We start from the raw sequence: 26,647 nt of genomic DNA, 5'->3' as shown, positions 1-26,647 counted from the left end.
ACGCCAGCGCCGGCAACAGTAATGGCTTTGCACAGAAAAGAGAGGGAGAAGGAGACACGCAAGCTAATGAGTCGGTCCATTTCATGCTGCATGAGACTGGAAATGGCATCTGGAGAGGGTCGATAGAGCAGCTCTGCATCTCTGCTTCTCTGCATCTCTGCATCTCTGCATCTCTGCATCTCTGCTGCTCTGCTGCTCTGCATCTCTGCATCTCTACATCTCTGCATCTCTGCATCTCTGCGTCTCTGCATCTCTGCATCTCTACATCTCTGCATCTCTACATCTCTGCATCTCTGCATCTCTGCATCTCTACATCTCTACATCTCTGCATCTCTGCGTCTCTGCATCTCTGCATCTCTACATCTCTGCATCTCTGCGTCTCTGCATCTCTACATCTCTGCATCTCTACATCTCTGCTGCTCTGCATCTCTGCATCTCTACATCTCTGCATCTCTGCATCTCTACATCTCTGCATCTCTGCGTCTCTGCATCTCTGCATCTCTGCATCTCTGCATCTCTACATCTCTACATCTCTGCATCTCTGCGTCTCTGCATCTCTGCTGCTCTGCATCTCTGCTGCTCTACATCTCTGCTGCTCTGCATCTCCTGCTCTGCATCTCTGCTGCTCTGCATCTCTGCGTCTCTGCATCTCTGCTGCTCTGCATCTCTGCTGCTCTACATCTCTGCTGCTCTGCATCTCCTGCTCTGCATCTCTGCTGCTCTGCATCTCTGCTGCTCTGCATCTCTGCTGCTCTGCATCTCTGCTGCTCTGCATCTCTGCTGCTCTGCATCTCTGCATCTCTGCTGCTCTGCATCTCTGCATCTCTGCATCTCTGCTGCTCTGCATCTCTGCTGCTCTGCATCTCTGCATCTCTGCTGCTCTGCATCTCTGCATCTCTGCATCTCTGCTGCTCTGCATCTCTGCATCTCTGCTGCTCTGCATCTCTGCATCTCTGCTGCTCTGCATCTCTGCATCTCTGCATCTCTGCTGCTCTGCATCTCTGCTGCTCTGCATCTCTGCATCTCTGCATCTCTGCTGCTCTGCATCTCTGCATCTCTGCATCTCTGCTACTCTGCATCTCTGCATCTCTGCTGCTCTGCATCTCTGCATCTCTGCATCTCCTGCTCTGCATCTCTGCTGCTCTGCATCTCTGCTGCTCTGCATCTCTGCATCTCTACATCTCTACATCTCTGCATCTCTACATATCTGCATCTCTGCTGCTCTGCATCTCTGCATCTCTGCATCTCTGCATCTCTGCATCTCTGCATCTCTGCTGCTCTGCATCTCTGCATCTCTGCATCTCTGCTGCTCTGCATCTCTGCATCTCTGCATCTCTGCTGCTCTGCATCTCTACATCTCTACATCTCTGCATCTCTGCAGTGCAGCGTCCAGCTCGGCCCGGCGGACGCCGGCCGACTTCACAGGCAGCGACAGATGACAACAAACTAATAAACGCCCCGCTAATGTGATTAAGTCCGAGGGAAAGACATTTCAGACGGCAGTCGGAGGGAATATTAATCACCAATCCTGCAGCTCGGCAGATCCGGTGTGTTAATAAGAGCAGGCTGCCTGTTGCACGGATGGGGGGGAATAAGATGCTGCATGGATGATGTGTGTGTGTGTGTGTGTGTGTGTGTGTGTGTGTGTGTGTGTGTGTGTGTGTGTGTGTGTGTGTGTGTGTGTGTGTGTGTAAGGCAAGGCAAGTTTGTATAGCACAAGGTAATTCAAAGTGCTTTACATCAACATTAAAAGCAGCAAGACACAATTAAACAGTTAATAAAATGATAAGAAAAGAGATGAAATAATAAAAAGCACAAGTTGTTAAAGAGTAAGGGCAGTAGAGTACAGCAGGTACATCTCATTCTTAAAATGGCAAGAATTACGTTTCTATACGGTCAAAACGTACAAAGACCGGGTCAGATACAATATTACAAAAGTAATCTGTGCCAATTTGTGCGGTGAATCAGACAAATTTGACAATTCTACATCACAATGTCTGCATTCAGGACTTATCCATAACTTTGTGTGGTTTTCAAAAATCATAAGTATTGAATTTAAGAGTACGCTTAAATAACAAATAAAATGAAATAAAATGATAAGAAAAGAGGTAAAATAATAAAAAGCACAAGTTATTAAAAAATAAGGGCAGTAGAGTACAGCGGATAAGTATTTAATTTAAGAGTACGCTTCAGTAAACATTAATGTTTTTAGGTCTGATTTAAAGGAGCTGACAGTTTGACATCAGCACCAAAAGCTGCTCAGCTTTATGCATAGAAGTGTGTTTGTGTTTCTGTCCGTGTTGATGTGGCTGCAGCAGGAATCAGGAGTCTGGTTGCCGTTTCTCTGCTGCAGCTCCATGTTCCCCCCTCCTCTAAAACCCCCGGTGTGTGCCGTCTGCTCTCTCTGCAGGTGTCCTTCATCCAGAACCTGGTGTTCTGCGTGGAACGGGCCTACAGGGTGCCCGACTTCGGCATGTGGGAGCGAGGCAGCAAGTACAACAACGGCAGCACGGAGCTGCACTCCAGGTGGGTCTGGGGACGAGCTGAACCAGAACCGGTGCTGGGACACGGGGACGAATGAGGTGCCGTGAGGGTCATAATTCTGAATTAGCGTTCATAAAAACATGAAATCCAACTCTTTTACACACTATACTGAAAACCTCTCACACTCACTTGTGAAATCTCTCATACACACAGGTGAAATGCTCTTATACATACAACTGGAAATGTATCCACTCACATATACAACTGAAATGTGCTCACAGATACTACTGAAACGCTCTTACACAAACTAGAGAAATCTGCTCATATATACAGTTGAACATGTTTTCCTCTCACACACACTGGTGAAATCCTCTCACACACACTGGTGAAAATTTCAGATGAAATGGAAGTGGGCGGTTAGCGCGATTTTTTTTTTTTTTTTACCGTAAGTTATTTTGATTGCTTGATAGAGCAATGTCTTCTCATCAGCCAAAAACAACTCTGACTGAAGCAACGACTTTACTTAAAGGGGACCTATTATGAAAACCAGGTTTTTCTTGCTTTAACATATATAAAGTGGTCTCCCCTCAGCCTGCCAACTCAGAGAAGGAGGAAAGCAACCAGATTCTGCAGTGTCTGTACAGCCGCCCGGATGAGCCGTCCAGTGTCATGTGGATCTACGAGCCAATAAGATTCTGATCCCGTCGTTACGGAACCAAAATGTAATTTGCATCGGTTGTCCTCCGATGCGTGAAACCACGCCCACAACTAACTCCGCCGGCCGGAGCTTCTGCCACTTTTTCCTAACGGTGTATCGAGTCATTCAGGCAGCCAATCAGCACAGAGCCTCATTATCATAGCCCCGCCCACTCAGAATCCTGCATAGATAATGAGGTTAGAGAATGGGAAGATAAAGACATGGATCAGAGGCTGAATTTCTAATTTATTTAGCAAAAACAATCAAAAGCTTGTTTTTAAGACATTCAAGGCCTGTTTAAAATAGGTATATTTTTTTTTTACGGTATAACTGTTCTGAAGCACCTGACAGTCCTGAGCCGGTGCAGCTCTGGTTACCTGTTCCTCGCTGAATTATCATCCAAGGTCGGAGTGTCCTCTTCCTCCTCCTCCTCCTCCTCCTCCTCCCTGTCCTGATAAAGATCTTCCATTCCTGCCACAGCTTATCTCCGCGATGCCTTTTTCCTTTTCCTCACAATTGACTGCTATTGACAGCAGCTTCCCAGATGTCCTGCAGCCCAGATAACATGCTGAACATGTTGAACATGTTGAACATGTCGGAGGCCATGTGTCTGGTACCACTGGTACCCCTGGTACCCCGGTCCCGTGTGTCTGGTACCACTGGTACCCCGTGTGTCTGGTATCCCCGGTACCCCTGTCACCCCTGGTACCCTTGTACCCCGGCCCCGTGTGTCTGGTACCCCTGGTACCCCGGCCCCGCGTGGATCACCGTGATTAGCGGGCCAGCTTGAACACGCATGGCCTAATTAAATCTTCATTTCTTATGCAGATACTAAACCGTCACGCCGGCTCGTCCAGGACGGGCCTTTTGTAAACAAGATGCTTCTAAACGATCAAATTGGGGAGTAATTCCTCCTCATGCGGTGCCAGCGGGCAGGAAACCGCTGAGAGGAAATTAAATTGGAGGATGCGTGCGTTTGGCTGATGATTTAAATGTCCGCGTCAAATTAAAGACGGGTTTAATTAGCCTCCGCTTCACGTCCATCGTCACATACGGATAAATTAAAAAGTTTTATTTAAGGCTCCGCGTGCAGAAGGCGGCGCATCTCCACTTTTAGTGAGTTAAATAAAATGAGCATAAAACGTGACATAAACTAATCAGGATGTTGTCGCATGTTTAAGAATATTTCATATTGCTTCTGCACAAATTAAAATAATTGGACCTGAAAATGCTTCCTGTCCTCGTTATCCGAGGTGTGATTTGACTGACAGCAGTTTAATTAGAGCCTCGTTGGCTGAACTGTGTCAGAGACCAGTTTAAGAAAAACAACTAGCTGTTTCAATGAGTTTTCTATTAACTAAAATAAAAAAAAAAAGGATTTGGTTGCTCTGAAACGACAAAGAAATGGGTCGATGTTGAAGGGATTTCCACCTGAGCTCAGATCTCTTAAACATTATAGAGCGTTTTAGCATCTTTCAGCTGGTTTACTTTTATTTTACTCGTAAATCATTATGGCTCCGCTCAGAATCGGTGTTTTAGTGAATTCTGCTGACAGTCGGCGGTTCTGCAGGGATCAGTACAAGAGTCCAGCTCTGTCATGAATATGTAATCACTGCATGCTTAATAAAAACACATGCATGTATTTTACTTTGCATTTCATACATGTAACGGCACTTTTCCACCAGCACCTACTCAGCTCGACTCGGCCTGGTTTCTTTTCCACTACAATTCAGCACCTGGAGCAGAAGTAGGAGGTTGGAGAAGCTGCTGTGACGTATTTGATTGTGTATCTAAAGGAAGAAGACAACACTAAAGATGTAGAACCTGGAGGAGATGATAGATGTGCTGCTGGATCTGTGGCTTGTGTTCCATATCAAGTTAAAAAATGAGAGTGAGAGAAGCTTCAAGCGGCAACGTTTTTTAATTTTTTTTTAGTTTGTTTCGGCTGCTGAAAAGTGCGTTGGTATCTGAGCAGCTATGAAGTGACAGAGCTCCTGGTAGATCTGGTCGTTCCTTATCTCCGTCTAAATCTTTTTAATTCTCTCCTCAGCACCAGGTTTATGAACATCTGCACCTCAGAGTTGGATCACCAAACAGACTTCTGCTGCCGTTGCTGCTGGAATAAAATGAACAAGAAGCTCTTTCTCTGATGTCACATCCTGACTCAGACGTCTGACTCCAACCCCCCGACCAATCGGTGGCCTGGAGTGTGATGACATCACAGCCCGACTCAGCCGCTTAGAACCTCGGCAGAATAAATACAGAAAAGTATCTACTCGGCACGTTAGACCCCTGGTGGAAAAGAACCATAAGTCTGCATTGGAGCTGAGGACCTGCAGGGGCAGTGGAAGGGAGACAGTTAGTGCGTTTAAATGGGAAGTTTAATTACTCTTTAATTCAGAATTAAAATTAAATCTGATTTAAAATAAGTAAAAATTACCATGTAAACACCTAATTCCGAATGAAAATGGCCATTCTGAATTAAACTTTGTGGCAGGGCGAGTGCCACGGGGGCCCGACCGAAGGATGGAGAGACACGGAGCTTCGTGCAGACCCTTTTTTATTCGTCAATTAAACACCACACACAGTGCACAAACATGACAGCAGCTCCTCCGACCCCTCTTCTGCTGTCCAGCTCCGCCTTATAAGGCAGGCAGGGTGGAGAGATCCACTCAGGCGGATGGGACACAGGTCCGCGTGTCCTATCCACCTCTCCACCCTGCCACAAACTTCATTCCGAAGTAAGTGGCTGGTTTATTCCGCGATCATGTAAACACTTATTCCGCTTTAAATTAACTCCGGTCTTTCTGCTGCTCGTTCCTTCGCCCGTCTGTCGCCATGGCGCTTATATTCCGCGCTGGGCTTGTTTGCTTGTTCCGCACGGTCTTTTGCCTCCCTCCTCCTCAGTACACAAAAGAAAATCATCAACATGATGTTGTCGTGCTGCTGCTTCAAAAATAAAATCAAAACAAATCCAAAAAGGATGCTAATAATGTGGTCCTCCATGTTGTTGCTAATGAGTACATTTGTTTTCTTCCGGTAGACGTAACTTCCGGTCCGCCCCCTATCCAATCAGAACCTTCCCAACCCCCAGACCTGTAGAGGAATTGGATAAAGCTGATCAAACGTGTTTTCCATGTAATTCAGAATTACTATTTCCATGTAAACCCGAAGAAAAATAGTTTAATCCTGAATTATTTAATTCAGAATAATTCATTCCGAATTAAAAAACATCATGTAACCGTGGCCAGAGAGGCTCTGGGTTCAGCCATGGATGCTCAAACACTACGATTTGTGCGTAAAGTGGTGTCAGAAGTGTGGGATGAGGGAGGAGGAAGTGTCTCCTGCCCCGGAGTCAGACCTCAGGGAGGACGAGACGCTCACCTGAGTCTCCTGCCAGGATCAGACAGATGGAAGGTGTCAGGTGGGCCGAGGGGAGGACGGGGGGCTCGTTGCCAGCAGCTGGAAACGGGCCAGTCACCGGCGCTGACCGCAACCGCCGGCCGCTCTGGAGGAGACCTGACAACACACGTATTGATCGCTGCGGTCGGAGCTAACAGGCTGATCAGCTCAATGCTCTCAGGGTCTCTGGCAGGTTTACGCTCCACGTCATCACTGAGAAGTGGGAATGGTTGTGATGGAGCCTTGTGGGGAACACTTTTTATTCTCCAGCCCAGTGAGATAAACGGGTTTAAGAGTCAGAAACAGGAAAAGACAAAGGATTAGCATTTACTTATTTCATTGCATTGATTTAACAAGAAAATCCCAAATCTCAGAAACTTCATCGTGCGAGTCACCTGCAGAGATCCTCTGACCTTTTACATACCGCCAAGCACAATCTCTGCAGCTTTTAGTGATTCCTAAAAGGTATACATTTAACATTCAATTAATTAATTCAACAAAAAAATCCCAAATCTCATAAATTTGTGTTCGTGAGTGTCACGGTTTTGTCACTTCCTGTTTTATTTTGAAGCCCATAGCTGCGTCTGAAATTCCATACTTCCACCAGAGTAGCAAAAACAGTATGTGAGATTTTTTAGTGCGTCCGAAACATTAGTACGTACTCAATAGTATGTACTATCCATACTCATTCTGGAGAAATGTATTAGTGTGGATTGATGGACACTAGCTAAGCAGAAACTTCCCACAATGCAATGCAGCAGGGTTTGGTTGCTAAGTGATACGTATATATAAGTATAATATTAAGTATAATAACATTATTATATAATATTGATATTATAATATTTGTATATAATACTATTATATAATGTCATCTTTTTTGGGCCAGGATAAATGGAAAAGAGCGGAGCGCTGCTGCTGCTTCTGTGACAGGAGTTGTTACCATGGTAACAACTCCCCCTCCTAACGGCAGGAAGTGCTGTGTGGCTCTGAGCAGTACGTCAGAATTAATGCAGACTACTGATATTTACTCAAAACTGTGCTGAACTAAAGTATACTTTTTGAGTATATACTGTTTAGTATGGCATTTTGGATGTCTTTGTGTTTTAGGCCCTGTTTCCACGTAGCAAAAACGGTGGTGTTTTCATGCGTTTTGGCCGTTCGTTTACATGAAAACGAAGCTCAAAGTCACCAAAAACGATCATTTCTGAAAACTCCGGCCAAAGTGGAGATTTGCAAAAACTCAGTCTTCACGTTTGCTTGACATTTAGGCTTCAGATCGTCACATTATGCGACAGAAACGTCACCAGCGTCATGTGTGCGACCTGTGTTTACAATTTGTTTGGCCACCGTCAATATTTTCTTGTATTTTACCTGTTTTATAGTCCAAACTCACACTCTAAACTCTCCGTCACTCCAAACGAAAGTCTCTCATTCCATGTTGGAAGTTACTCGTGTCATTTGTTGATGTTTTTTTCCAGGATTCTGATTGGCTAGCATGACTTTATCTTCTCGTTACACTGCCCCCTGTAGGTTTGGCTGCTCATAGCACCTTAACAGCGTATTTATGCAGGTTCGTGTAAATGATGGTATTTTTCAAAATGTAGAGGGGGAAATATCCGTTTTTATAAATACCCGGCTATGTGTAAACGTGGCCTGGTTTGACTTTCCTGTTTCCCATCTGCTTGATTGTCTGCACCGGTGTCTCGTTAACCCTTGTGTATCTTATATCTGGTCTTGTCTTTCTCTCGCTCCCTGCTGGTCCGTACTGTTTTGTCCTCCATGTGACATGTCACGTTTTTGTACTTTTGATTCTTGTTGAAGCTCTGGTTTTTTGTATCCTGCTTACCAGCGTTTTTGGTTTTGTTTTAGTTAAATAAATCACATTTTTTGGAACTCCTGCCTTCTGGTCTCCTGCATCTGGGTCCGACTCCAACCTCCCTGACAGTGAGATGCGATGCCAAACCCAGGCTTCCCTCTGATGCCGTTATCACCGGTGTGGTCGTAGTGATGTCTCTGGTTCCTTCAGGAAGTTTGAGCGGATTTTATTTTCTGGGAAATAACAGGGTGGGGAAGGGAAAAACGGTGGAATCGATTCCTTTACAATCATGCCAATCACCCGCAGAGATGCTCTCACCTTTTCCCCCCGAGGAAACCCGTTACACACCGTAAATCTCTGCAGCTTTTATTGATTCCTAAAAGGTATAAATTTAACATTCAAATGTATGTATTTTCCCTACGAGAGTGGGAGACGGCAGCACGGCCCGTTCCGCAGCTCTATATATGTCATAATAAATCGGAGCGTGTTAAATCTCCCTGCCGGCGCGTCGGAGCTGCTCAGCTTTATTTACGGCGCTCGGCGTTAACGCCTCGTGTTTCTTGTCTCCGCAGCTCCGTGGGTCTCGCCAAAGCCGCCCTGGAGGCCATCAACGGATTCAACCTGTTTGGAAACCAGGTACTTCCTCTCCTCCTCTGCTCTCAGGGCGTCACGTGACCCGGGACTTAAGGCCTCATTTGCAATGTAAATGTGCAGCACGTTAGAGCTCCGTACGTCAGCAGGACTCGCCCGGGGGGCTCGGTTCTCCCTGACGGCCCTGGAACTGAAGCTCAGAGCCGTCTCAGCAGCTCCACGTGTCGGCTGGAATCAGCGCCGGCTTCATCAGTCCCTCGGCACATCTGCAGCCGTCCAGCCGTCAGGACGGTTGTTCAGCGTGTTTGGCTTCAGTTGTTGCTGCTGCAGACGCTGATTGATGACCCGGGTCTGCTGAGAGTCTCATAGCCGCCGAACCGGGTCCATTAGTCCAGATTAAAGCAGTCAACGAAAATTATGACTAAATATCGTTGTCAAGGATGCTTTTTCACCTGAGGAAAACCAGACGCAACGAAAATGCTGGTCATGTGACGATAACGATAATTAGGGCCCGAGCACTAACAGTGCCCTATTGTATCTGTAGGAATTGTTCTTGTTTTTATTTTTTAGGGCCTTTTTTCCCCCTAAACGTGCCCCAAAAGTCACCAAATTTTGCACCAAGCCAGGCCTGGGGAAAAATGTGATATTTAATGGTTTGCATTAATGGGCGTGGCCTAATGGCTCAACAGCGCCCCCTAGAAAACTTTGTGCCTCAAGCCCCACAATACGGTTTGACGTACATGCACGAAAATCGGTACACACCTGTATCATGTCGCAACTTAAAGAAAATTCTCTTGGCCGAAACCGGACAGGATGTCGGCCATTTTGAATTAATCGTGTAATTTTGGCGCAATTTATGCCATTTCTTCGGCCGTTAATGCGGCCCGAACCGTAACGTGAACCCAGGTGTGTTATACATCAAAATGTGCGTCTCCATCCTGCAACGACGCGCATTACTTTTCTCAGTCAAAAGCGTTACCGTGGCGACGATAGACGCCAAAAAGCGCACCCCCCCTTCATCTGATTGGTCCATATTTGATAGTTCCTACTTTCTGCCATAACTTTTGAATGGTTTGACATAAAGAGTCATGGGTGGTGTCATCGGCACTTTTGAGTCCTTGACCTTTATTGGTGGAAATTTCACGCGCGAGGGCCCGTTCATCGCTGCTTGCAGCTTTAATTAAATATATAATGCAATTAGGGTTGCCAACTCCCTGAAAAATAAATAAGGGACACCTCATCGTCAGGGCCGGCCGACCCGGTTGCCTTCACCCTTCCTGGCGTGGTGAATTTTTTTAGCCCCTTTTTTTGTGAGTAAAACTATTTTTTACCTATTTGACTCGAACCTGAATTGAATTAGATGCATATTTTTGAATGCCATGAACACATGGAAAACAAATTATTATCCAGCAATTCACTTTAATATGAAATAATGAATGAATGAAGTTTATTCAGTCATTGCAACACAAAAACAACACCAAAAAAAACATTGTACACAGCATTAACTATTAAACCAAGAAAAAATGTGTTGAACAATAACTGAAAAGGCATAGGCAGAAGCAAACTGCTTATAAAAGCCTATCCTATATTTAACAACTTTCTATTTTTGGCTACCAACCTCCAGAAAACCAAAAAGAGAATAGAAAAGCAAAGAAACAAAAGGCAAAGAAACGATAGAAAAGCAAAGAAACATTGACAGATGGTCAATTGCACTTATAAGCTTCAAAAATAGCTTTACAAACCATTTTCTTAAATACAACAAAAGAATGACATGTCTTTAAATTTATGTTGGCATCATTCCAGAATTTAACTCCAACGATGGAGACACATCTCCTTTTCATACCTTTTTTAGCCATTTGTACTGTGAAATTACAGACACCTCTGAGATTGTAACGAGTCTCCTGAATTGAAAAGAACCTCTGTATTGGGTCAGGGAGCATTTTTGATTTTGCTTTAAACATAATTTGCATGATTTTAAAATAAAACAAATCAGAAAATTTAATAACATGAGAATTTAGAAAAAGTGGATCTGTGTGAGCGTAGTAATCAGCCTTATTGATGGTACGTATGGCTCGTTTTTGAAGTTTTATTATTGCATTTAAGGTGGTTTTAAAGGTGGATCCCCACAATTCCACACAGTATGATAAATAGGGAACAATCAATGAGTAGTAAATCAAATGCAAGGCCTTGGAATTCAGTATATTTCTGGATTTATACAGGATTGCGAGTGATTTTGACATTTTCCCTTTAATATATTCAATGTGTTGTTTCCATGTTAGCTTTTGGTCGATGACAACCCCAAGGAATTTAGTCTCAAAAACCCTTTCAATATCAACATTACATATTTTTAATTTAATATTACCATCACTTTCATTTTGATTCCCAAAAACCATGAATTTTGTTTTCTTAATATTTAGAGATAATTTATTGACATCAAACCAAGTCTTGAGATTTTCCAGCTCCCTTTCTACACAACACAAAAGTTCCCTTAAATTCGTACCAGAGCAAAACAAATTGGTATCATCGGCAAATAAAACATATCTAAAAAAATCAGTTACATTGCAGATGTCATTAATATAAAGAATAAACAGTATTGGACCAATCACTGAACCTTGAGGTACACCACAAGTAATCTTTCTAAAGGCGGACATAGTATCATTAATTTGTACACACTGTTGTCTATTATCTAAATAACTTTCCAGCCAAGAATGAGCAACCCCTCGTATTCCATACATCTTTAATTTCTTCAATAGCTGTTTGTGATCTATGGTATCAAAAGCTTTCTGCAGATCAATATACAGTCCAATAGAACACTCGTTATTTTCATTTGCATTTGCTATTTCTTCTACCATTTGCATTACTGCAAAAGCAGTAGTTCTACCTTCTCTGAATCCATATTGATTTTCACTTAATAATTTATTTTTATTAATGAACCGATTTAGTTGTTTCACAAACAATTTCTCTAGAATTTTTGAAAATTGCGGTAAAAGTGATATTGGTCTGTAATTTTCCATACAGTGTTTATCTCCATTTTTATGAATTGGGATCACCTTTGCTAACTTCAAGTTGTTTGGAAAAATTCCTTTTTGGAAAGAAAGATTACAAACATAGGTCAAAGGTCTGACAATATAATCAATAACATCTTTAATAATTACTGTATCAATGGAGTGTATGTCAAGTGATCTCTTATATTTTAATTTTCTTACAATTTCAATAATATCAGTTTCATGTATTCCACTTAGAAACATAGAACTGACATTAGTGTTGATCAAATTAAACATATTTTTATTGTCATCGGATACAGTAATCTGTTTTGCCAGCGAAGCTCCAACATCTACGAAGTAGTCATTGAACTCGTCAACAATATTTTTTAAATCATCCACTTTATTATTAACTTTATTTATAAAATAATCTGGAAGTTCTGAGTTATTACTTTTATTCTGAATAATATGATTGATTACCTTCCAAGTTTTTTGTATGTTATTTTTACTGTCCGCCAATATTTTACTATAGTATTCCTTCTTTTGAAACCTCATAATGGTGGTTAGTTTGTTCTTATAGCGCTTATATTTTTCCTCACTATCACTAGTTCTCTGCTGTAAAAACTTTTTGTAGAGTTGATTTTTCTTATTACATGCCCTTTGCAGACCTTTTCCATGGTTTACCTTTATATTGATCTTTCACCCTACACATTTTTATAGGACAATGCTTATTAAATAATTTTAAAAATGTAGACAAAAATGCATCATACGCTAGATTTGGATCATCAACATAAACCTCGTCCCAATTACAACTCCTAAGATCCATCCTTAAGGCTTCAATTCTTTCTGATGTTTTCAATCTCCTTAATTTGCAGGAAGGTTTATTTTTATCAACCGAGCATTTGGTATTTAAATTATGCACAACTACAAAAACGGGAAGGTGATCACTGACATCACTTATGAGTAAACCGCTTGTTACTTGATGATGAGTATTCGTAAAAATATTGTCTACAAGTGTTGCACTCTCTTTAGTTATTCGACTCGGTTTATCAATTAGAGGCCAAATACCTAAACTGAACATCGTATTACAAAATTCTGCTGTCATTTTATGTTCATCCCATTTAATTAAATCAATATTGTAATCACCACAAACAAAAACTTGTTTCTTATCACATACCTTACCTAAAATATCAACCAAGGAATTAATAAAGGAATCGATGCAGGAACCAGGTGTCCTATATATGCAACTCACAATAATACTTTTCAGATTAGTGGAATTAATTTCAATTGTCAGACTCTCCATGATATCCTCCACAACTGTACTATCAACCACTCTACACTGAAAAACTTTCTGTACAAAGAAAGCCACTCCACCAGCCCTTTTATTTTTGCGATTTACACTAAAAAGATTGTATCCTTCTAATATAAAATTAGAGCCCTTTTCATTTGTCAGCCAGGTTTCACTAATGGCAATGACTTGAAAACTATGTTTTAATGATTGCACATTTTCTTTGATTTGAGCAAAATTTGCATAGAGGCTTCGACTATTAAAATGTATAATTGAAAATCCTTCCAAACTGAGTTCATTAAACTGATTTCCCGTGTAGTATTTGGACCCAGAGTTCCAATCTTTGTAAAAATGTGCATCTGGATCAATGTCATTCTCAAAACTAAATGATTTATGTTCAGCTGACTTCAAAAAACTTAAGTGTGACTCTTCATATATTCTATTAAAACAGGCCTCAGCTAAAAGGTTTTCATTTTCATAGAAATCACCATACTCCTGTTCTAAAGGATAGTCATCATACTCCCGTTCTAAAGAAAAAGTTATATTTTTATCCGTCATATCCTAACTAAAAAAGCAAATATCAACATGAGTCACAAGATTGTACAATGTGCTTGTATAATACAACTGCTCTCTTGTCATCATAGAGCACAGGATATCACTCAAAGTAAAAGCAACAAATTCTATTTCCATACTGCAAGCTTTATCTTGCTTTTTTGTTCCAATAAACCAAACAAACATTTTCCAATCCTCACTGAGTGTGCCATTTGCTAACCAAGCTGCATCCATTGTCACTTGTATTGTTCCAGATCTCTCAAATTCCTCACTGCAATCACCTTTGCCTGCTCTGGTGATCCATTTAACTTGATAAATATTTTCCCATTCCTTGTCCATGTTGCTTGAATTTTATTTTGTTTTCTGAGTATGCGGCTATGTCTAGCTATCTCAGCATTTTTCTTTGTCAAATGTTCATTTATGTACACCCCTGTGCCCTTTAGTTTTCTTGCCTGTCGTAGTAAATTAATCTTATACTTCCTGTTGGTAAACTGAACAACAATGGTTGGTTTGACATTTTTATCCTTACGTGGAAGGCTGTGGCAGGCTGAGTTGTTCTCACTGTCCAGATCAATGTACTTGCTGCTCAAAAATTTAACAACTTGTGTCTCTAGTGTGAGCAGTTCTTCAGGTGGTGCATCCAAACCTTGCTGGTCGCTGGCTGCAGTCCTGGCATAGCTGCGATGTCTGGTATCCAGCCCAGTGATGATCAAGTCATTTCCCCTGGAGTACTGCTCCAAATCATCAATCCTTTCTTCGAGCAGTTGGATCTTCTGATCTTTAAGTTGGATTGTGGCCTTCAGCTCACGGACTTCTTCCACTAGGCCCAACAGGCTGGCTTGCTGCTTAACTACTTTGCTGATCTCCTCAGTCATGAAATTGAGTGTTTTTTTAATCTCTTCCAACTCCTCTGCCAACTTTTTAGTTGTTGTTGCCATGTTTTCAACCTTTTTTACAGTACAGTATGCTCCAGGAAGCTTGAAGCTCTGTTGCTGGTCACCATGTGCTCTCAGGCCCCTTTCAGAAAATCACGGTCAAAAAGCACCAAACTGAGCAAATGTCCTCAAAAAGTGAACCAAAAAAACACTTTACTATCAATTATGCTTTCATAGCATATGGATGGCATAATATTTTGGTGACTTTAGGCAGATTTGCAAGGAGACTAACAAAGGAAGATTAGTGGCAGCCATCTTGAATCTGATGATGATTTGAATGAGATATAACAAAATGAACTGAATAAAATGAACTGAATAAAATAAGTATCTTTCTTGAACAGAAACCTGTCCTGCTTAACTTAAAATTGTATAAATTAATATAGAACAATAGAAAGAAAGCAGAACATCCATTCTGTAATAGTGCACATTTTTAGTGCAATAACAAAAGTGCAAACAGAAAGTCTGTAGAAAACTTGTAAACATATTTGTGCCTCAAAGGCCATGACTGGAGCTACAGTTGTAGTAAAACAGAAAAAAATAACTTATGAACTCAACAGCTCAATACCATTTTCCATTGGCATTTTATGACTATTTTCTGACTCTCACAGTAATACGGGACAAAGTGCGTCCCTTTTCAGCTCAATACGGAACTTTAGTTTATAAATACGGGACGATTCTGTTTTTCAAGGGACGGTTGGCAACCCTAAATGCAATATCGTAGAGGAATAAAAACGAGACTAAAATGTAGATTACAAAATAAAAACTCTGCTAAAATGTGTCTTCATTTCCGTTGACCCAAAATGAGACGAAATGTTCTAGCAAAGATCCTTAATGTCCATGTTTTCAGTAGTTTCCTCTGGTTTAGTTCTGCTGCTGGTGACGTCACGTAAAAGCTATAATTAACTTTTAAAAGAGCCTGATTCATTCCTGAGATAAATGCAACAAGGTTTTTGTGGCACATTTCCTCTGAACGATGCAGCTCGGGTCAGTCTGACATTTTAAAATACTGTGCTTTTTAAAAAATACACAAAAGTTACTTTAAAAAGGTGTGTATTTAACCATGTTCCAAGGAAGTGACTCATCATTAATCATCATTAACCATTACAAGCAGGACGGTGTTTTTAGCTCCAGGTTAAGTATAGCACACTGCTGGGTTTGGTACGGATCACCTTGGTAACCTTTGACGATGTAAAAAATACATGCTGAGCAGTTTTATCCTGATCAATGAAAATTTAGCTCAGACTATATATCGTAGAGGAATAAAAACAAGACTAAAATGTAGATTACAAAATAAAAACTCTGCTAAAGTCTGTCTTCATTTTCGTTGACCAAAACGAGACGAAATGTTATAACAAAGATCCTTAATATACATTTTTTAAGTAGTTTCCTCTGGTTTAGTCTTTAAAGCAGTTTAGTCTTTAGATCTTTGGATCCACTTTCCTACATAGACGTGGAAAAGAAAACCCAATGTGTCATCAGAAAAGAAAAAATGGGGAGAAATGCGGAAAAATAAATCTGTCATAAACTCAAATTAGAGTCTTTTGTATCTTGAATGAATGTATTCTTGAGTCTATAAGGTAACAATAATATAATAATAATAAGATAACCTTGTTTGAATTGTAAAATGGGTTTGGCTAAATACAATCTTTGACTAAAATGGACAATTCTGACTAAAATTAGACTAAAATGCTCAGACTTTTAGTCGACTGAAACTTGACACGACTAAAAGGAGAATAAATGTGACTAAAACTAATAAAAACTAAAATGATAGCTTAGCCCAAAGAAACTAACATGAAACAGGCTGACACTAGTTGAGATGTTTCCTCCTCTTTTCTTTTCATTCATTCCTCACTTGTAATCATTTTTTTCTTCTCCTCTCCTCTTGGACGTCGGCACGTCTGCCCATTAGAAGCGTCTGAACAGAGTATTGATGTTATCGTCGTTCTGGCGGTTAGATGTTGCTGTGCAGTTGTTGTTTTGCTCCGAACACCTTCACAATGAGGAGTTTAACAGCGGCTGAAAGTGGATTTTGTCTCGGAGCTCAGCGTTTTGAGAGAATCAATTTGTGGAGGCGGCTGCTTTATGAAGCGTGCGCCGCGGCGCTGCTGCGCGGCTGTGATGGAGTCTCCCGACCCCGTTTGGCAACGGCAACCCGCCGGCCTTCCAGTCGCTTATTAATGATCCCTATCAATCTTGATTTCCCAGCTGACTCCCATCCATCCCGCACCAAACTCCCTCAAAGCACAACGTTTACTTCATGCTCAGCTCTGCCATCGCTCTGTGAAGGTGTTCATCACCGCAGAGCTTAAAACCATGCAGACAGTAGACGCTCGGCCTTCAGGTTCAGGAGGTTTTCATATCTTTCTGATCCTCTGTGGCCACATGCAGAGATTTGCACCTTTTCTTTGTGAAACAGTTTAATCAGGATATCTTTGTTTAACTTTATCTTGGTCATTAGAAGCATCAGAAGGACATGTGTTATCGTGTTATAGGATTATATCTCATCCTAGGGTTAGGATGCTGCCCTAAACCTTAAAGTTGGAGGGGGGAGCGGAAGAAGGTGCAGAACAAACTGAAACGATAGAAATACCCTTTTTCCACCAAACCGGTTGCAGTTCTGGTTCTGGTTCTGGACCAGTGCTAAGTTTGGAACCGGGCTTTCTATTTCCACTGACAAAGAACTGAGACCGGTTCCAAGGTAGCACCAAGTCTTTGCTGGACTAGAGGAAAGAACCGCTTACGTAAGCGGAGGGAGTTATTAAGACCAACGGCAACAGCAAGACTGGGAGACGGAGACATTTTCAAATAAGAATGAATCTGGATGCAGCAAAGCATCATGGGAGGAGGAGGAGACGACCTGTCTTTTAGAGATGTGTCCACGGAGGAGCTACGTGGACCAAGTCCTATTAGAGCAGATACCTGGTTGTTGCTGCAACTTTCACGCAAACGCAGCGACGTAACTGACGTTTGCAGAGACGTAATGACGTGGCTCCCCTTAATCAAATCAAATTAAAGTTTATTTAGATGGGACAATGCATATTAATGAACACTACATTAAGCAGTGTAAATACACTGGGTTTTAGCAGAAATGCTAGTTTCCACCCGCAGTCCCCACAGAAAACATAAAAACAATTCAGTCAAACAATACAATCAATCAAGGGAACAAACATAAAACAACCATAGTAGCAAAAATAGATTTAGCAGCATTTAAAAGCAGCATGGATTGTATCTAAAGTGACTTGAACAAAAAATGCATATTACAATAATGAAATACCAGCGATGGTTATATTATGGTACTGAGAGTATCCAAGTTGTGTGACAAACAAAGTGCGTGTTGCATTGCACATTGCCCTGGTACGTACAAATTAAAACAGATAATTAACATTAAGACAAACTACACAAGTTTAAGCCTGGTTGTGATAACAGTTGTTCCTCCATAGCCATGATTTAAAATGTTTGGTGAAAGAGGTCAGAGTGGGAAGTTCGTACCCGAGCTTTGGAAAACAAACCGGTTCTCAGCTGGTTCCCAAGTTGAACGAGTTCTGAACCAGAACCTGCTCTGGGACTGGTTTGGTGGAAAAGAGGTAAAAGACATGAGTCCCAGAGGAATGATTGTCCAGGGCTTATTTGAAATAAAAGCACCACCAGATCCAGGTTCATGAGCACATTGAGCAGAACTAGTACGATGCTCAACGTCCCTCTACTCATAAACCTACCAGACAAACACACTTCACATGTCACCCATCAACGATACATCCCGTCTAAACTCAAAGCCTCTGGGGGGGACGGAACAAGATGGCAGCGTAGAGCTCCTGAGTCGATTAAACAGTAATGTCCCCAAAACTAATACACGAAATGAGTGGGGGACGAAAACAAAGAAGTTCAAAGACAAAAATGACATCCAAAGACCAAGAAGACGAGTTTAAGGACGAGTTAGGCGACGAAAATGGCGACCCTGAACCTGAACGACTCCGCTCGGTACTAGAGGACCTCAAGTATCACGAAGGAAATACGAGACCTCAAGAGGGAAATGAAAGAGGACCTCTTAAAATTCAAAGATGAATTTAAAGAAGAGGTGAGAAAGGACATTACATCTAAGGGTCAATGACGAATAAGGATTTTCAACAGGTCAATTTTTAAAAATAATAAAAAAAAGAATATCTATTGCAGTAGTTCAAACATTAAGAATGTTGTGTACACATAAATTCATATAAAAATTTTAAATTGAGTTTTTTGTCGAGATGAATTGGCACTAGCCTTAAAAAAGGTCATGTGCTGCAACCATGATTCATATTTTTAATGGTCGCGTCATGGACATAATCAGTCAAACTTTGTTTGTATATTATGATGGAAATATAAATACAAATGTGTTGCAATCTTACACACTACAAGACATTTGGGAAATCATGCCAGATAGAAGAAGATTGATTTAAATACATTTAGAGTGATTTCAAAAAAAGTTTTCAAAACAAGAGTCATGGTCGGACGGTCGCACCGCATGACATTTTGACGCTTAAAACAACAACAAAATCCCAAATACCGGTAACCGGTAGTATTTTTTGTAAAATTCAAGCGAGTCCATGTGTGGGGCAGGTAGTTCATATATATGATATTTTTTTTATCCATTTACGGTAAACCTTTTTTGAATTGAAAAAGAGAAAATATAGGCATCACGTCATTGACCCCTAAACAGAAATCATAAAATACTGTAAAACTAGGAGGTCTGGGCTTCTGGTGGTCGGACCTCCGCCCCTGCACCCCAGTGCACGGCGAGGCCGAGGCTAATGCATGATGGTTCCCACATTTCTATTAAAGTACATTTATTATGGATTAAGTGGTGTCTTCGCCCACAATGGAGATGCTCTGCGCTCGTGTTCAGTTCACCCTCCAGGACAAACGTTAATGGCTTCAGGAGGACCAAAGTGTCCTATCGCTTGAACTCAGAGGCGCGTCGAAGCGTTTGTGGAGGACGATGACGGACCTCCGCTCATAAAAGCCTCAGCGGCTGCAGAGACGGTTATCAGCCGACCTCAGGCTGCACATCATCGGTTTTATGTCACTGATCGACAGTTAAAAGCTCTGCAGACAGAGATGCAGAAACACCCGTAAGGGGGAGAAACTAACCGGCACAAAAAGCTTCTTTCTTATTAAAAATAAATGGGGCTGTCAGTTTAGCGCGTTAATTAGATTAATTACTTACGCTGCTAATTAACGCATTATGAAAATGAACGCAAGCATCTTAAATTTGGCCCATTGAGGGACCCGTAGGCCACTTGGCAGGTCACTTCCCTTCTGCTAGTCAAACTGACAAAGCAGTGACACATGGACGCGACTCAGGGGAGCGACTCAGAAAATCTTTGCTAGGGCCTTTGAACGGCAAGTTTATGTATAAAAAGAAAGAAGACGGGACTCTCAACAAGAACGCGCTGATTTGTACATTTTGTAAAAAATAATGTTCCTATCAGCGGAGCTGCTCCAGCCTGAATTATCATTTAAACGCTAAACATGACCGGACAAGTTCCACTGTAAACGTTACAGGTACTAGAACTTGAATTGCTGTATTGAGTCAGCTTTAGTTTTAATTTTGAATTGAGAGTCTGCTTAAGTGCTTATTTGAGACTCAGCCTTATTTTATTTCTGAATTTTATTTATTTAGCTGTATTTGCATTGCATTTTTGAATAATGCACCTAATTGGTTTGCTGACGTGCTTGAGCTTTTTCTTTTGAATTTCATTTATGAAACACACTTCACCAATAAAAATGTGGATTTCAAATCTTCTCTTCTTAGTGTATTCAATTGATTAGTCATTCACTGCAATTTTGCAATGTCCTAGAATTCTAATTCTTTATTTGGGGACCTTTAGCAGATATGAGATTAAAATGCGATTAATTAGATTAATTAATTATAATTCCTGTGATTAATTAGATTACATTTTTTAATGGCCTGACAGCACTAAAAATAAAACATTCTCCCAGGAGATTTCAAACAAAAGGACCCAGACATCACTCACCTCTCAGCTGGGACTTTTCCTTTATGTTTAGTTTGAATCGTCTGCACATGAATGGTGCTTTGCAAATGTTTGGACACCCCGATGCATGTGCTGTTCACACTTCATGATATTAATATTCATATCTGTGAAAGGTTTCTGCGATGACGCTATGCGGCTAGCGGTGGCGGCCAGGGGGGGCTGGGGCCGGGGGGCCGTAGGGTCGGGGGGGCCGGGGGGCCCGGGGGCCCGATGCAAATCCAGCAGGGAAAGCTTGCTGATTTGACTAAAAGCCCAGACCCGTTTCAGAGGGAAAGAAATAACCGATTCTGGCAACATTCATACATAATGCATCAGATTAGAAACTGCTTAGCAGCAAAGATGGTTTATGTAAGCGCTGCTGTAGATGAGGGGGACGGGACCGGCTCTGCAGAACCAGGAAGAGGTTCTGGAGATGTGGTAACTGAGGGGCTTTCATACCAACTTGTTGTATTATAAACAACACTGTTTACTGAAGCGTACTCTTAAATTAAATTAACTTACCTGCTGTACTCTACTCACCTTACTTTTTAACAACTTGGGCTTTTTATTATTTTACCTCTTTTCTTATAATTTTATTTCATTTTATTTGTTATTTAAGCGTACTCTTAAAGGAGCCGTCTGTAAGAAATGTCCAAAACTGGTACTGCAGTCACTTTCCAAATATTGTTGAGCGGCGTGTACCCTCCCCCTCCTCCCCCCGACCAGAGGTTGCCAGGTAGGCTGCAGAATGCAGCAGGAACGTAGGCTGCCATGGCTGCGATAATTAGAGCCGAGCTGGCAACCCGGATGCCGAAACAATACTGACTTGGTGATTGGGAGATAGGTGGAGGGTGGAGCTTCAGAAACAATACTGACTTGGTGATTGGGAGATAGGTGGAGGGTGGAGCTTCAGAAACAATACTGACTTGGTGATTGGGAGATAGGTGGAGGGTGGAGCTTCAGAAACAATACTGACTTGGTGATTGGGAGATAGGTGGAGGGTGAAGCTTCAGAAACAATACTGACTTGGTGATTGGGAGATAGGTGGAGGGTGGAGCTTCAGAAACAATACTGACTTGGTGATTGGGAGATAGGTGGAGGGTGGAGCTTCAGAAACAATACTGACTTGGTGATTGGGAGATAGGTGGAGGGTGAAGCTTCAGAAACAATACTGACTTGGTGATTGGGAGATAGGTGGAGGGTGGAGCTTCAGAAACAATACTGACTTGGTGATTGGGAGATAGGTGGAGGGTGGAGCTTCAGAAACAATACTGACTTGGTGATTGGGAGATAGGTGGAGGGTGGAGCTTCAGAAACAATACTGACTTGGTGATTGGGAGATAGGTGGAGGGTGGAGCTTCAGGCCAAAACAAAAAATGACAACATAAACATCAGTTGAGGGCTGCAACTCCTCTTTTTAAACTGGAATATCCTGGCTTGAGTGCTGTTGTCAGTGACATAAGTATTTGAAACGAACATGATTTTTAAATGTCTGTTGACATATCGGGGTCATTTTATGATTCGTTTTATTATTGCTCTTACATACAGCTCCTTTAAGTTAAATACTTGATTTTTGAAAAAAAGTTATGGATAAGCCCTGAACGCAGACATTGTGGCATAGAATTGTCAAATTGGTTTAATTCACCGTACGAATCGGCACAGATTACTTTTGTAATACTGTATTTGACCCGGTCTTTGTACGTTTTGACCGTATAGAAACGTAATTCTTGCCATTTTAAGAATGAGATGTACCTGCTGGATCTACTGCCCTTACTCTTTAACAACTTGCGCTTTTTATTATTTCACCTCTTTTCTTATCATTTTATTTCATTGTATTTGTTATTTACTGTTTAATTGCTACTACTACTACTACTATTACTACTATTACTGTACTACTACTATTATTACTACTATTATTATTATTATTATTATTATTATTATTATTACTACTATTACTACTCCTACTATTACTACGCACGGTACGTTTTGACCGTATATAAACGTAATTCTTGCCATTGTAAGAATGAGATGTACCTGCTGTATCTACTGCCCTTACTCTTTAACAACTTGTGCTTTTTATTATTTTACCTCTTTTCCTATCATTTTATTTGTTATTTATGTTTAATTGTGTCTTGCCGCTTTTAACGTTGATGTAAAGCACTTTGAATGACCTTGTGTTGAATTGTGCTCTACAAATAAACTTGCCTTGCCTTCTGCTTTCATCTGTTCCTTTTTTCTCTTTAAAAGCGGATGACTGGTCCGGGGGAGTGTTTGTGGGGGAGCATGTTTGACCCGTGAAGCATGAACCGTCCCGCTGTAACGATGATTCTGTGTTTTTGTGTTTCCTCCTGCAGGGCTGCTCCTGGTCGGTGATATTCGTGGATCTGGACGCCCACAACAGGAACCGGCAGACGCTCTGCTCTCTGCTGCCCCGAGAGTCCCGCTCTCACGTGAGTCCGACCCCAGTTCAGACCGGAGACGCCCTCCGAACACGGCGTTGTCATCGCTGATTAAATCACAGATAAAACCATCAACACATGCAAATAGAGACATACAGGAAATATGTGTCTACTATGATCTCATCCTTCTGTTTGCAGCTAGTGGGATGGATTTAGTCCTCCCACATCCCTCACATCAGGACTCAATCCTTACTAATTTATAAAATTAGTACAAATGTACAGCTTAGATATGAACACAGCTTGTGGCACTGTTTCAGTATTGAACAAAAACTAAGCCAAAATGCAGCAGAAGTGTTAAGTGTCAGCCAGATGTTCAGCTGTTGAATGAAGGCGTTGGTTTTAGTGCTGATTGAGATGAAAGTGAACGAGTCCAGCTCGGGTTTAGCCAGGTGAAAACATGGCAGCGTTGGGGGGGACAGACTGCAGGGGTTTGTCCGTGAAGCACCAGTTCTGGTGAAACCTGAAGCTCAGATGCCTTAAATGATGCTCAAATGCGATGATGTCAGTGTCAACTGTGCACAAAAGAAAGTCTCAAACATCTTATCCTCCGTGTGAGATAATAACATCACACACGTGATGACGACTGGAGTCAGTGACTACGTTTACGTTCAGTCAAAATTCTGGTTAAGGTCAATATTCTGGTTACTGAAACATTGGGAATCATTTGTTTCCATGCGTGAGTAAACAGAGTTATCCCTGTATACATGGTGATTTATCATTTGGGATATCTGGATCAAACCAGCGACGCACGGAGAACGTGATGACGCAATTCCCCTCATTTCTGCTTCTTCTTCCTGTATCCAAATCCAAAACAACAACAATAACAGCAGCACAGCGGATAATCAACAGCCCAGTAGAAGTCGCCTTCTTTTGTGCTTTGGTGCTGGTACTGACCCACCAGGACTTAACACTATTCCTCGTCGCCTTCTTCATTAATGGAAGGCGAGAACGTGAAGAAAAGGCAAATGGAGCCGGAGCCGTGTACAAATGCAGAAATGTTCATATCCTTCATTACATTTATGAAGTGATTAGTCTCCTCCTGGTCTTGTGTTTCTCCGTGTTTATAAGAACTTCCTGGACTCAAAAGACCAGGATTCCTTGTGAACAGAACATGTGCAGAAAATAAATTCATGTTCCGTTTGATGGGGATATTCCGTTAGGCGTTTACATGACAGAATATTCATGTTAGAAAAGGAGTAACGCAAATTCCGGTTATTCAAAGGGGTTATTGGTGTTTACATGGCCGTGCAAAACCGGGTTATTGCTAATATTCCGGTTAGAAAAGGGTTATTGATGCATGGAAACGTAGTCACTGTTGATAAAGACGGTTCGATGGAGTTTAGTTGCTCACACACTTTCTGCTTGTCTTAGTTCCTACCTCATAAATGAAGACAGTGTGTGATGTCCGATGCTGTTTTCCATTAGATTTTCATAATTTTAAAACCTGCTGAGGACCAGATACGTGTTTGTGATTTGAGGCAGCTGAGTGCATTACCTCGCCCACATGATGGTTAATCATACACACTGAAGTACTGGCTCTCATCATGGCGGTGCATCATCCCAGACCCGCGCTGCTGATGTTGGTGCTGTATGTGGTAACATACGGCGCAGCTGCTGCAGAAACGGAGGCCGATGAGCCGGTCGGATGAGACACAGTGACGGGCCAGAAATCAATATGATGCAGGAATATGAGAGAGATAAGAAAACCATATCAGTTCTGCTCGTAGAACGACAGGAATGTAATTTCAGGAGGTAAAAGTGTGTTGTGTTGCACACTAATATCAGCTGCGACGACGTAACAGCAGGTCGGATAAGGAGGATGATCTGGATGGAGATGCAAGGATGCTGCAGCATCAGGACCACATCCTCATCCAGATCACATCCTCATCCAGATCACATCCTCATCCAGATCACACCATCATCCAGATCACATCCCCGACAGAAACTCAGTCTGTTACTTCGAACAAGATCTTCACATGATCAGGAGAGTAAACTCAAGACAAGTGTGTGGTTGTTGGTCTAAATGTGGCTCCACCACAAACCCTGATCCTCCAGGAAGAAACAAACCTGACAAGACTTTTCAAGGCTTCTCAAGGCCAGGGATGCTCCTTTGGGAGGATGGATATCCCCGTCACCTGTCACATCCTTGTCTACGCCACCTTGAGCCCAGGTGGCGTGAAGCCCCCCCACGCCAGCGGTGTCGCGGAGCGGCAGAACTGTCAAACACCTAGAAGTTGTTAACCGGATAAATCAATCAACCAACCATCCAACCAATTTGTATAGCACATTTAAACAACCAAGGTTGACCCCTAAAAACTTACAATTAAAAATACTTAAAAGTTAATAATTTGAGCCGCTTGGTGGCCCAGTGGGTTAAGCAGCGCCTGATATTCTGAGGCTCCAGTCCCCCTGCAGCGGTCACAGGTTCCAATCCCGGCCTGTGCACCTTTGCTGCAGGTAATCCCCATTCTCTCTCTCTCCCCCTTCCTGTCTGCAAATTGAACAAAGGGCCCAAAAAATCTTTAAAAAAAACGTCCTCACAGAGACGATAAAATAGAAATGGAAACTCCCCAACGGAGGACCGAGGTCTCTGTTCCTCGCTTGACGTGTGCGTGTTTCTCCCTGCAGAACACGGACGCGGCGCTGCTCCCCACCATCAGCTACCCCGCCTTCGCCGTGGACGACGACGCCCTCTACTCTCAGACGCTCGACAAGATCGTCCGCAAGCTGCGGGGCAAGTACGGCTTCAAGCGCTACCTCCGCGACGGCTACCGCACGGCCAACGAGGACAAGAACCGGCAGTTCTACAAGCCCGCTGAGATGAAGGTGAGACACACCTGACCCATCAGTGAAGCTCTGAACCACAACCACGTCTGGTTAACTTGGAGCACTGGTTTGATTTTCATGTCCCATACTGACTATTGACCTCGGATAAGAGGAGACTAAGAGGTTAAAGGTTAAGATTTTGACGTGACGCAGAATGATGAGAGCCCGGTCGAATCTCATAACTCAGTTGGGGTCTAGTCTGGTCTGGTAGACCATGGGCCGGATTCACCAATATGTTCTTAAGAAATGTCTTGAGATTTAAAATTAAGAAGTTCATAAGAAAGTTCTTAAGTGCAATTCCTCAATATTTTCTTAAGAACCGTCTTAAGAACTGTCATTTCTTACGAAATTCTTATTTTTCCTACTTAAGAACTTCTTAAAATATGGCTGTATCCGAAATGGCATACTGCATACTACATGCTACATACTGCATCAGTATGTACTGTATACTGCATACTACATGCTACATACTGCATCAGTATGTACTGTATACTGCATACTACATGAACGATTCAGTACGCCTGTACATCAGAGCCGTCACAATTTTAATAAATGTATTAAAATGAACATATCAGTCTATTGAATTTCATTTTATTTTATTAAGCTAC

The 26,647-nt window shown here is 42.0% G+C and overlaps 1 protein-coding gene across 3 annotated transcripts in view; it reads left to right on the top strand.

The window, feature by feature from the left end:
• The window catches only part of phkb (phosphorylase kinase, beta), a 179,551-nt gene that overhangs the window by 46,819 nt on the left and 106,085 nt on the right, over positions 1–26,647 (top strand). For all 3 annotated transcript variants that reach the window (XM_061746752.1, XM_061746759.1, XM_061746767.1), the window contains exons 7-10: positions 2,411–2,526; positions 8,972–9,035; positions 23,109–23,204; positions 25,842–26,039. In XM_061746752.1, the coding sequence (XP_061602736.1) occupies positions 2,411–2,526; positions 8,972–9,035; positions 23,109–23,204; positions 25,842–26,039 (474 nt within the window). The remainder of the gene's footprint in view (positions 1–2,410; positions 2,527–8,971; positions 9,036–23,108; positions 23,205–25,841; positions 26,040–26,647) is intronic.

This window comes from Cololabis saira, chromosome 2 (assembly GCF_033807715.1).
Source record: "Cololabis saira isolate AMF1-May2022 chromosome 2, fColSai1.1, whole genome shotgun sequence".
In the NCBI taxonomy this organism is placed as follows: Eukaryota; Metazoa; Chordata; class Actinopteri; order Beloniformes; family Belonidae; genus Cololabis; species Cololabis saira.
Note: the sequence above shows the minus strand (reverse complement) of the source record. Positions and strands in the feature narration are given on the sequence as shown.